At 35.9% G+C, this 12,659-nt stretch overlaps 1 protein-coding gene across 1 annotated transcript in view; it reads right to left on the bottom strand.

Moving 5' to 3' along the window:
* Nucleotides 1-525: 525 nt before the first annotated feature.
* The window catches only part of cntn3a.2 (contactin 3a, tandem duplicate 2), a 71,486-nt gene continuing 59,352 nt past the window's right edge, over nt 526-12,659 (bottom strand). The window contains exons 20-22 of the mRNA XM_053482551.1: nt 7,440-7,552; nt 4,951-5,116; nt 526-2,201 (exon numbers count right to left, since the gene is read on the bottom strand). Of these exons, the coding sequence (XP_053338526.1) occupies nt 2,104-2,201; nt 4,951-5,116; nt 7,440-7,552 (377 nt within the window). The 3' untranslated portion in view covers nt 526-2,103. The remainder of the gene's footprint in view (nt 2,202-4,950; nt 5,117-7,439; nt 7,553-12,659) is intronic.

Raw genomic sequence — 12,659 nt, 5'->3', positions numbered from 1 at the left:
GTTTATAGCTATTCTGGTCCTGAAAACACAAATGCAGCAGCTCTTCCTGTGTACACAGGCACAGACAGCTGTTTACCTCTCTGCAGACATTAAAAAAGTAGTGTTACAGCCTGAAACTGAAATTATTCAATTGTAATTATGTTTTTTTTTTTTTTTTTTTACATATGCCATATTTTTTTTTTATCCAAAAATGTGAAATCTATATGGGAAGAACATGACAGGTGTGCGACTGAGCCTAGAGCAAGTTCAGTTACTGTGCAAAAAGAGGCGTTGGACAGAGAAGCAATTAAAAGGCTAAATGTAACTCTGAAAAGATACAGATCTCAGATGAAAGTAATTGTTTATAGGACAATGATCGATTGCCTAGACATTTCACAAAGCTGGGCTTTATCTAAAAAGTGGCACGCATTTGTGTGATGATACACTCTGGTCACAATTCAGCTCGATGCGATGCAGTCTTCACAATTATAAAAATTATAGTGAAGGAAATTTATGACTAAAAAGCCTCCTTTTTTTTTTTTATTTTTGAACCAGAAACAATGTAAATCCATCTGCATTTTTGTCTACATAAAAAGAAATAAATTATACTCTGGCAAAAATGCACAGCTTCATGTTTTTTTACACATCTGTTGCAATTTATCTTTACATCCATTGTAGTAAGCAAAATCGAACTTTTTGTTCTTGACATAAAGTAGTACATTTGTGAGAAAGCCAGCACTGCTTATAACCCCGATAACACCATCTCTTCAGTGAAGTGTGGTAACACCATGTTGACAGTTACTCCTTGCTTGCTTCTCTGAACAAAGTCCTTTGTGAGATTTATTCTTTTCAACAACCCTGACTGAGACATTTCCAGAACTTTGTCACAGATCTTTTTTTTTTTTGTACTTTCTTCAATCAGCTATTCACTATCTTATATCCAGCTTGCCTTTTGTGAACTGTTGCATCTCTGGGTAACATAACTTTAGTGCTATTTACACTCTTTCGCTCTTTCGCATTTAGGAACTCTTGAATGTCCCTGATTGGCCAGTACTTGAAAGAACAAACTATTTTGCTCTCTTGTATTCTATTTCAGGTACAGATTGTAACACTACAAAACGTGAAATACTTTCATGAGTGAATATTTATGCAACATACCATAACAACATATAACAACCTTTCCACATAAAAATCTGTTCAACTCTCAGTTTTCTGCTCCACAGGATGTCCTCATTCCTTAGTAAACCAAAAAAAAAAAAAAAATCTACCATTTTGCAGTGATGTGACAGAGTTTCGGAGAATAACATCCTATTGTTAGCTTTAATAAATACTTCGGTAGCATTTTTTAAAGACATTATAAACATAATAAATTCTAAGGCTGCAACTCAATATTACATTGTGTTCTATTTGTACATGGTAACAAAACCCAGTGACATAGTTCATGACACATAGCCACTGCTTCCACTAACTTAAAACAAAATCAGCATCAAAAGACACACTGCTACATCCTCAAAGGTGAGGAATTACTGAAGAGTAAAGACCTAATGATGTAAAGTTAAATGAAAGATATGCAGCTATTGTATAGAAGGCACAGTGAAAAATCATATTCCGTAAAATGGGTACGCAGAAGCCGCGGAGCGCCAGTGATATGTAACAATATCGTATAAAAACACTGACTTACTTTACATTTTCATATCAAAAGGAATAAAAAGCCATGACAAAGAGTAGTGTAGCAACAAGAAGTGAAGGACATGACGAAAGACATGAACTACTTTGGCATGTAACATGGAAGTAAGGCATTTTGTTCTCCGCAAGGGTCACAGAGACCAGCTGGCAAGTAGTGCATATGAGTCATGACATCCGTGTACGTTACAAAAAAAAAACAAAAAAAAAGACTTTGTCCAGACTAATCAAATGCTTGCCTCGAGACCATAACATGCACACAAAATCCTGTAACTTTGAATTTCCTTGTCGGTTTCATCAAATGCACAAGATGCTGCCTCAGGTGAAGTATGGGAAGGTTGGGAGTTTTAAAAACATTGTTTTAACACACCGCTCTCATGATTTGTAAAGAATGAGCACACAAGATCAACTCAATAAGTCTGTGCAACACTAAAGTTATTTTCACAACGTTGGCCTCATGGCAGTTAATGCGATGATAAAGAGCAAGGACAAGGGGGTGGAGGTCGGTTGCCACGCTCTCGAACCCCGTACACTCATACCTGCAACAAAGTGAAAGACAGCATCAACATATAACTGTCAAACAAATCCAAATATTTTCCTTAATCTTTGTATTATGTTTAGATCTGGGGGACCTGTTTTTTTTGTGTTTACTAATAAAAAAATTATGCGATTAATTATTTTATCAACCTTAGACTCATTTTGCCTTGGCTCATTTTCCATGAAAAACCTGGAAATTAATAGATTTTTAATTTCTGCACACTGTGCACCCTTAAGATATAGTAAACATCTGTTTTGTTATTTGTTAATAAGTTGTCTTGTATTCATTGATTGTATTCATAATTCATAAAAACACCTACTGTATTCAGATACTGTAATCAAGGTATGTGATTAAAAGCAGAGGGGAACCATTTCTCATCCTGATGTGTTTATCTTTTTTAAATTAGAATTGAAGTTGTTGAAAATTTTTGTCCATAGGCAGAGATAAGCATACGCGTTTATAATTTGCCATTTAAATATTCTTAATAAACAGTAAAAATGGTTTACAATTCAACTCAAGGTCAGGAATAATCAGAAAAACAATGCAGTGTGCAACATGGCATTATGTTGCTATATTTATTCATCACGACACTGTATTGTCAAGATTTCTGAGGGATCGGAGGGCACGCGTATTTACAAGTGCTTATCGGCCCTGTGTGTTATGCATTTTTTGGAGGATTTCTTTTGCAGTCACCGGATTTAAAATAAGTGGATATTTTCAACGGACAATTAAATTCACACAGTAATTCACCAAATAATGTGTTGTTTGTAGTTTTCAATCTAGTACAAGGTGATGAGACTTTACAGCCGACTTTTGTATATAGAAGTAGTTTTTACTCTTGTGTTCTTTTATTCTTCACGATCAAACATCCCTGTCTAAGCTGAACACCCCTCATTTGTGATTTATGAGTAAGTTATGAGTACGGTCTAGAAAGTGTCACCCAGTCATTTAACACGATAATAACAATATGTCACTTGTCAGTCTACACTTAAAAATGATAGTAACACACTTTTGATATAAAGTAGGCCTGATTATAATAACGCACTAACACATTTTAAATGTCATGGCCCCATTAACACCACTCCACCTACAGCCTCAAACATACTTTCATTTCTGATCAACACAACCTAAGCAAGAAAAAAAGACTCATAACAAAACAGCAATAAGTTAACATAAGACCAGCAGATTACACTTGTACTGATATAAAAAACAGAGTCCAATAACATGTTTTTCAGATCTACTTCAGTGCTTAAAGCTCAATGTTTTAGAGGATTTCTGTCTGAGACCAGCAGCATATATCATATATATATATGATATATACTTTAACTCTTGATCAATTTTATTGTGGTGATGTTAATAATTTGTTTTAATTATTGCGTATGGCTGATCTATGAATGGGTATTTTTAATTTGCTCCTAATTGCCAAAAAAGAAACAGTATCAGGCATTTTGTTTTATTTATTCCCCTAAAATTTTCATTACAATATTTTTTCTTGCATACTTCATAACTTCCACTAAATCAGACAAGCAACTACAGTAGTGTCTTTACACTGTACTGTATACTTATATACAAAATTTCTCCACATTAAAATGACACCATTCATTAGATTCAGTTCTAAAAGCATTTCGGGAAATCTTCTTTATATTTCTATCCATTCTGGTTCCAAAACAAACTAAACAAATAATTGAAATAGAAGAATGTAGGCCAGGATTTGTGCATACAAGATTTAATAAGCATACTTTAATTAAGTTTACACACTACACTTGTAGCAACTTTTAAGATCATCAGATTAGATACATCCTGGAAAATAATAGGCACTGTATGTTTAATTGTATTTTTACCACTCAAGTTAGGACGAGTACCACCGTAAAGCCAATATGTTTGAATTAATTCTTAATTGCTGAGCTTCATCTAAACTAGAGCAGAGCATTTGTATTTAAAATAAGCCTATAATTAGTACTGGTAAAAGCCTATGCTACTCCAAATCCTCATTAGTTCATTTGTTTATAATACGTAGAAGAATGTGAGGAATCTGCTGTGCAGTGCCATTCGCACCTCTAGTTTTGTCTGCTTCTACCTCAGTATGTAGGAGGGAGTTGAGATGAGGCAGAGATGGATAGCAAGAGCTATAGGTAGTTAATAAAGATCACACTATTTAGCCCAATGGAGGATACAAGGTGTACACTGCAAATCTCAAATCACTGAGTGCTCATTTAGTGAGCTGCATTAAATGCTGAGGGCTGCACTTGCTGCACCAGCTCTGTTTGCATGGTGGAGATAACAAATCTACAATCATAATAAGGTTAATTCTATGCTGTTCAGTTTAATCGGAGGTATTTATGCTTAATGTCTCTTTGATGCTATTCATTCTTTACTGTATATTACATGCAATGATGCAGTGTTTCCGGATGAGAAATATAGCTGAATGTTATCCTGGTAGTAGCCTGTTACTTTAGTATTAGATAAACCACTCGGATTATTTGAAGAAACAATATTAAAAAAAATCTCGCTATTAATTTATTGTTTATCAGGAGTAAGACAATGATGGCCAACAAAGCCAAGACAGCTTTTAAATTAGGTTAATTGGTGTTGCGGGTGCACAAAATGCATGTTTGGAGTTTAGTAATTAATGATTTTTTCATTTAGTATAAATTGGATTTTTTTTTATGGTCTATTAAAGTCTTAATAGCTAGTGAATGAAACATGTGACTATAACCCAACTTTATTCAGATTAGAACAAGGCTTCTTACTCAGTTTGTGGATTTTGATTGGCTCAGTGGGCATGCCGTCTCCGCTGTCGCTCAGAGCACAAATCTGAATGATGTAATTATCATCGGCAGGGAGGATGAGCTCCACAGAAGTAACGTTAGTAGTCACTGTGTTAACTTCTGTATGTCTGTTCCTTGTGTAAGAAACCTGGAAAATGGGACAAAGACTTTAATAAAACAGATTCACAGGATTATTATTAGAATTATATGAGTTTATACCACAGCATGTTTGAATCCTCAAATCTGCAAAGGGTCGGCATTATTTTCACATAACAGCACAGATTGTTCAGGTTCTTACATAAATGAAAGGTTAATAATAATATGATCATTCTAATAGGTTGTTTCTATAGTAACATTTTATAAATAGGGTATTTTACATTAAAGAGAGTCCAAGATTAACAATAAAGAGATTATTGTAAGACAAAAGAAATCTTAAGATTACCAGCAATTTTACAGAAAAACGCATCTGCCATTTTCAGACTATTACTCATTTTGCCAATTTATTATTCTTTGACACACCAGGCTGTCAATAACAAAATGCTTTAAAAAAAAACCAAAATGCTATTTTTGAAGCTTTAAAAATTTTACGTTTTTAGCTGCCAGATTTTTCGACCAAAAGCCGACACGTTGTGACAAACCAAGCGTGATAAAATGAGATCAGAGAAGCTAAGATACGTCCTGTGCAAATACAGCAGCTGCCAAGATTGGTTTGAATGTGTTCAACGTGTTTTTGAAGAATGTTTGGGTCAAGACAACGATGTTTACATTCTGTCATTGCCGTCACCCAGAAGCAGTGAATGACGGGTATGCATTGCTTAATGTTTGCAATACATTCTGTGAAACAGGACATTATGTGATTTGGATGTTGTTTTAACCCCATGTTATATAATTAACAAAATTATGTAGGATACTGTAGTTTAAGCACTGTAGAGAGAAATAATGTTACAAAGCTTAAAATACACAAGTGATTTTTGTTGCCTTGAGTAAGATCCTCAACCGATCAGATGTATAAAGGGATAAAAATGTACGTTTTTCTGGATTAGAGCGTCTTCCAAATGTAAATGTAAACTAGTTTGCTAATTGGCTCTGTTGAGTGATGCGTAAGCGCCGAATTGATTGGATCTGTTGAGTGACATCTATGGTCACACCCATCTTAAGGAAAAAAGCCTGCCAAAAGTGCTAAATTCGTCTCAAACGCAAATGTAGTGGTCATCATGTACAGATGTGAAACTAGAACTGGCAGAGGAGGATCCTGATAATGTTTTAGACTGGAAGTTTTTTGCTATTGCTCGTAATGTTTATCATTATCTTCCACAATCTTTAGGATTAAAAAGGATTGTGTGCAACTAACCTCAACACTTCTCTCCAAGATCTAATTTATTGCCACTATTTTCTGTTTGACTCACTGCAAAATCACAGGCAAACCATGAGTTTGCTATAATTTGATAAAGCTTAACCAACATATTATAAATAATAAATTACATACTTAAATACCCAAAAGCACAAATTCAGACTGGGTTATCCATTTTGACAAAACTGTGGGAAGTGGAGTTATAGTTTTTTTTTTTTAAATCCCACAACATCCACACTTATATAACCCCAAAAAATCTTGACAAAATATTTTGACATTTGTGCCTTTTAACACCCCTTTGAAGCAAAGGAAATGCACAAAATATTCTCCTTCAGTTTACAATACTTCTTGCTTCATTTGAAAATAAAAAAACAACTTTATTTTCTCTGAAATGCCAAAAATGAGCTCTCATTTTGCTGTTAAAATTGTTTAAATATGTAACATTTGCAGAAGGCGTATGACTAGTAACTACTTTCATTATCTGACAGTTTTCTCAGGAAAATGACATACTGAACTTTTTTGATTGTGTGTGCGTGTGTGTGTATCCATGAGAGAGAGAGAGAGAGAGAGAGAGAGAGAGAGAGAGAGAGAGAGAGAGAGAATCTTTTCAAGAACGACTGTCTAACAAAGATACAGTTATATGACATATTCAAAGCTGCCTACTTAAGTCTGTGATTTTCAAAATTCAAAGTTAACACCAATATTTATGCAGGCAAAGTGAATGTACATCCAAAAACATGAATTTAAGCATGACAAATTGTGGTTCTATCAAACTGTCAGACAGTTGGGCCTGAAGTAATGCTGTTCCTTTCTTCAGCTGATATTCCACATGAAAACTGGGCTTATGTCCAGAGTCCGAACTGTGCCTAAGAGAGTTGCATTTGTCTTTGGGGAACTCCTTCTCCATGACTGTAAATAGTTCTAAAGTCTAAATACCAATGGGAGCAATTGTGTCAGTATGTGCGTATCTCAACTCTGAATATGGTTCATAGACATTAACAGGTAATTAATTTTTTTTTTTTTTTTTTTTTTTTTTTACTGTAATTTCAAATCCATCTTGTTTTTGCATGGTCATTTTTGCAAGGTATTTTATAATTGCATATAGAATACATGATCTTACCTTATACCCAGTGACCTCTGACTCCATTTCCATGGTGACTACAGGGTCCCAGTGGACAGTCAGCTTTGAACCGATAAGATTCCACTCCACATTTACAGGAGGCTGTCCTGGAGCTAAAAAAAACAAAACCAAAAACCCACTAATCATCTAGATAAAGCTTACTTTTTTACTAAAGCATTCAAGATGAAAACACATGCAGGCCTTCTTTGGACAATAAGAGATGGTGTGACTAGTTGAGCAGTACTTAAGGATTGGGTTGAGCGTGGTGCATCGGGTGGAAAGTGATAAGCCCTTTAAGCTAACTGGGTGCTGGCCCATTTTTGGCTTTGGAGCAAGCAAGCCAAAGGACGAAGGGTGACAATGGGCTGGTAATGAAAAATGAGAAAGATTAAAAACAAGTCATGCAGCTGCATTATGGATCAGCTGCAGAGGTCAAATGCCACACATGAGGCTTCAGTAGCCCAGTCACCTGAGTGGCCAGTGTGGAAAGAAACAAATCCTTCTAATAAAGAAAAGATGAAATCAATTTGCGCATGTCAGATTAGCAATGTGGAATGAAAAAAAACAGCTAATTGTCCATGGTTGCTCAAAGGTGGCATGTGGTGAGTGAGGGTAAGAATATATATAGTGTATGTACTATACAGTGTATGTAAAATTGCCCAGGGGTGTCTCCAAGCTTATAGGCAGGAAGGATGAAAGGCCCTAAGGATAGTGAGAGGAGTTCTGTCAGGGAAACGACTGAGGAGTATGTCCATTTCTTTAATAAAGTCCCCTCGGGGATTAGGAGGGTAGATAACAATGATAAGAAGGCTGATCAAAGAGATTACTCCAAATGCGTGCAATTCAAAGGACAGGATGTTGATATGAAAAGCACCAGCTCAGAGAAAACAGCAGACGTGTATCATTAGAGCCAGACAGCCCTTTACGCACATTATGTAGACTGTTTAGGGCCCTGCAAATTACACAAGGTCCCGCCTTCTTCTCATCTTAAATTGCTTGCCAATGTTAACGACTTCAATAAGAGGATGAAGTGCAAGCTGTTTTTTTTCTAGACACACACACACACACACACACACACACAAAATGAGAGTGAACTGTGGGAACATCAATCAGGCCAGATGTGTTCTATCCTCCCCAAGGTTTATGTCAGCAATAACAGTAAGGTTAAGTTGATGTGCTAGCTTGCAGTGCGTCTCTCTCTAGTCTGTCTGTTTTGCTAATCCAGCTTAGCAGTGCAGCTCCAGGTTTGTCTGTATCTGTTTTGCTTGCCAACCACTTTCAGGACTGCCTTTGTACCTGACAAAAGACAGAGTGACATAAAACTATTATATTAAGTTTTTTTTTAACCGCGAACGGGCAACGGTGTTTCTAAACTTTAGCTCAGAAAATATGTGTGTGTGTTTCAGGTGCACATGCTTTCATATGCATGTATCTGAAATAAAACTCATGTTTTCCAGCAGAGGCACTGTGGGGACTTGTCCAGCCAACATATGGGTTATGCCACTTCTCACAGAGGGACTTAATTTTAAAACAATAAGTCATTACATTTACAGGACGATGTTTTAGTCTGACTAAAGTCATAAAAAATGGAATGTACTGTAACTCATTTAAGTAAAAGGTATAGCATGGGTCAACTAATCTTAACCCTCCTCCATGCCAGGAATGATTCGCCTGCTATTACTTCTTTAAGGGATCTGACCAACAGTTTTTTTTTCGAAATTCCATTTTTTTCTGAATCAGGACTTTGAGTTTATATTGCCCTGAGTTTTACATGCAACCACAGAAAACCTATATCGCAACATTCCTTCTCCTGAGCACAATGGAAGGAACATCCATTTGTCCCTAAAAAAAACCCCCACCATTTTCTGAATAGTTATGAGGATCTGTTTGGTACCCGTGCCAAACCTCTTTGATCCCATGACTCCTAGCTCACTCATTTTCAGTCTGAACAGAAAACGAAGACCACTTTGGTCAAAATCATGTTGTTCAAAAATAATTCACACCTTAAAAAATAGCCCTGAAATCACTGCAAAACTCACTCCATAGACTTGAAGCAGTTTGTAGAGTGGACAAACTTAAAAAAAAAGGTTTTTTGGACCACTTTGGAAAAACTGCCATCCTCCACTCAGTTTTTGAAATATGAAACTTGACATCCCACAACATTAAAGCCTCCTTTACAGTTACTCTGATATAAGTAAAATTATACACAATCTGTTATTTCAAACCGAAATATGATTGAATGAGAGGTGTGCCATGAATGGTGATAAGGATGGTAACACTGCTAGGATGTCCATGGTTTATTCTCCTTGCCTATCAGTAAGAATTTAAAACTACTTTCAACCCTAAGTACAAATTTTGTTGATAATAAATAGTGCTTGCAGAACTCTTGTATAAGAGCATTATCACACTCGTGGCCATACACTACTACTGGATAGAGCATGGCAGTGATTTTGCCTGCGTCCTCGTGCCTATGGCCTCATCACAGCCGTGCTATATCCAACAGGACTGTCTCATATCTGCTGTCAGATATCTCATCGGATATTGTTTAGGTACCATAGGAATGATTTGAACTTACTGTAAAGCTTGTTACATTCTCTGCGCCTGTGAGTTTCCTGACATGTCTAAAAACGCTACAGAATCAACAATACAAGATGTTGCAAGAATTTATTGCAAACATGTTCCAAATAAAAAAACTAAAAAAACCTTTCTTATAACAACACATGTCAAATAGAATCTGATATTTTTAATTCTGATTTTGGACACTTCCATTGTCTCACCTTCTTTGGCTTTCGGCTGTTCCCTTTTAGGGGTCGCCACAGCAAATCATCTGCCTCCATCTAACCCTATTCTCTGCATCCTCTTCTCTCACACCAACTTACTTCATGTCCTCTCTCATTACATCCATAAATCTCCGTCTTTGGTCTTCCTCTAGACCTCCTGCCTGGCAGTTCCAACCTCAACATCCTTCTACCGATATATTTACAATCTCTCCTCTGAACATGTCCAAACCACCTCAGTCTGGCCTCTTTGACTTTGTTTCCAAAACATCTCACATGGGTTGTCCCTCCGATGAACTCATTCTTGATCCTATCCATCCTTGTCACTCCTAAAGAGAACCTCAACAGCTTCACTTTGCACCGGAAGGACGCCCTGTCCCTTTGATTCTCCAAGTGAGCAGAAAACTGAAATCATATACATTCATATAATTTATGTAAGATCTTGAAGATTAAATCATCAGTGAAGCATATGTTATGCAAGTGAGCCAATAAAAATAAATTGAATGAAGGATTACATTTTAAAGTGTGTTGATTGATTCACAATATCAATCCGATGCAGGTATTGAGTTACATGCAAGAAACCTTTCAGCTGACGATAGCCTTTCAACAGCACAGCAGCAATGCTAACGTTAACTGACAAAAATCAGGCAGGAAAACATCCTTAATTGTTTTTTAAACTGCTAAAAAAAGTATGAAAAAAATATATATCTTTATATAAAAATTTTGTGTGATTTTGATGCACAAGAAAGATTAGAAGGCACATCTCACAACTGTTCTGAGAGTACTGAGAACAAGAGATGTGCAGTGCCACCAGGCAAAGAGGTAAAACTTTAAAAGGAAAATTGTCACTTTTTCCTGCAGTATGAACATAGCCTGAATCCAGCTGAGTCAAAATACAACCTTACCAGCAGAGAATCAATTTAAAAGTTTAAATCAATTTAAAAGTTAACCTTTAAAGCACAGTCAAGAATATCAAAAACTTTGTTGTTATATATTTAACTAAGAGAAAAATGTTCTAAGAAAAGAGGAGCGAGTATGTGTGTGAGGGGGAATGTTAATGAAACAAAGACTAATCCAAATTTTGGAAATACTTTCTTTACAAATTAGAGGATTCTCACACCATGATTTGTCTTAAATATGTTAAGTACTGTAGTGGTGGATATTGACAATGACTACATGCCATTTACCTAAGCAACTTTTTAAACACTTTTTACTTGAGAAAAGTCCATTAGAAAAGACTGTTTACTCGTTTCCAATGGCATTTCTCAGTAAATTTCGAATAGGGTTCCATCCATCTCTCTGGACCATATGGACTTAATGTAGTCTTCTACAACATGGCATGCACCTACCATGGTCGTAACACAAGACTAGCAGCAACACAGTGACATCCCAATGACAACTCAGTCAGATGTGGCCTACTTCTTTAGTTATTACATGACAGGTGAGATAAAAGTTCCAGAGTTGATCCCTGATTCAAGTCTTGAATTTACATTCAGTAGCTGTATGCTTGCGAGATGCTTCACAACATCATACATTTCAGTTTGTGAAATTTTGTAGCATATAATAAGGAACAGGATGAATTCTAAAATGTATAGAGCTATATTGTCTGCACAGATTCAGTCAAATGCTGCAAAACTGTGAAAGCGACCTAAGGCGAAGAAAGGGAAAGCTCTTAAAGGGCTCAATCAGCTCCTCTCATCACAACTGAGAACGCTTTTCACTTACTGAAGGTGAAAATACCTGCAGAAAACAGCAACTAAAGGCATTTACAGCAAAGTGTCTTAAGAGAAGAGACTCAGCATTCAGTCATTGCCAGCAAAGTTTTTAATGAGAATTGTTATTTTGGCCAATTAAAATGGATAGGATTTAATGGTTATTATAATTTTTTTGTTAAACCTATTAAATTAAAGCGGAAAGTCTACAGTGCCATCTGACAAGGGGTGGGATGTATTTGGCAACAAGCAAACATCCAGTTCTCAAAACTGGGGTGTGGGAAGCATAAAATAATGGGCAAGCATAAGGACAAACATGCTGGATGAACTACAGTAGTTCAATTCATCGCGTACCCACCACACAATAAAAAAAAAAAATTAAAAATCTGCTGCTAATGTTTTGGAGCTGATACCACAGTACACCTTCAGAAGGTTTTGTGCAGTTTATGTTTTAACAAGACAGAGTTGTTTTAGCTGTATAATGGGGACCTACACAATGCTAGTCAGCTGGTTTTAATCATATGATGTTTTTTTTGGTATTATAAAGCCTTAAAAAGATAAAATTATCACAATTTAATTAATTATTACAAAAATGTATTCATATTTTCAGTAATGTAGATACACCCAAATGTACTCCGTTATACACCTAACATATGAAACATTTAAATATTCCTGCAGGCTAACCTAATTAGGTTATAAATGAAAGCAAAAATCAAATTACATTTATTTTC

Source organism: Clarias gariepinus, chromosome 22 (assembly GCF_024256425.1).
Source record: "Clarias gariepinus isolate MV-2021 ecotype Netherlands chromosome 22, CGAR_prim_01v2, whole genome shotgun sequence".
NCBI lineage: Eukaryota > Metazoa > Chordata > Actinopteri > Siluriformes > Clariidae > Clarias > Clarias gariepinus.
The sequence above is the reverse complement of the archived record's forward strand: the minus strand, read 5'-3'. Positions and strand labels throughout refer to the sequence as shown.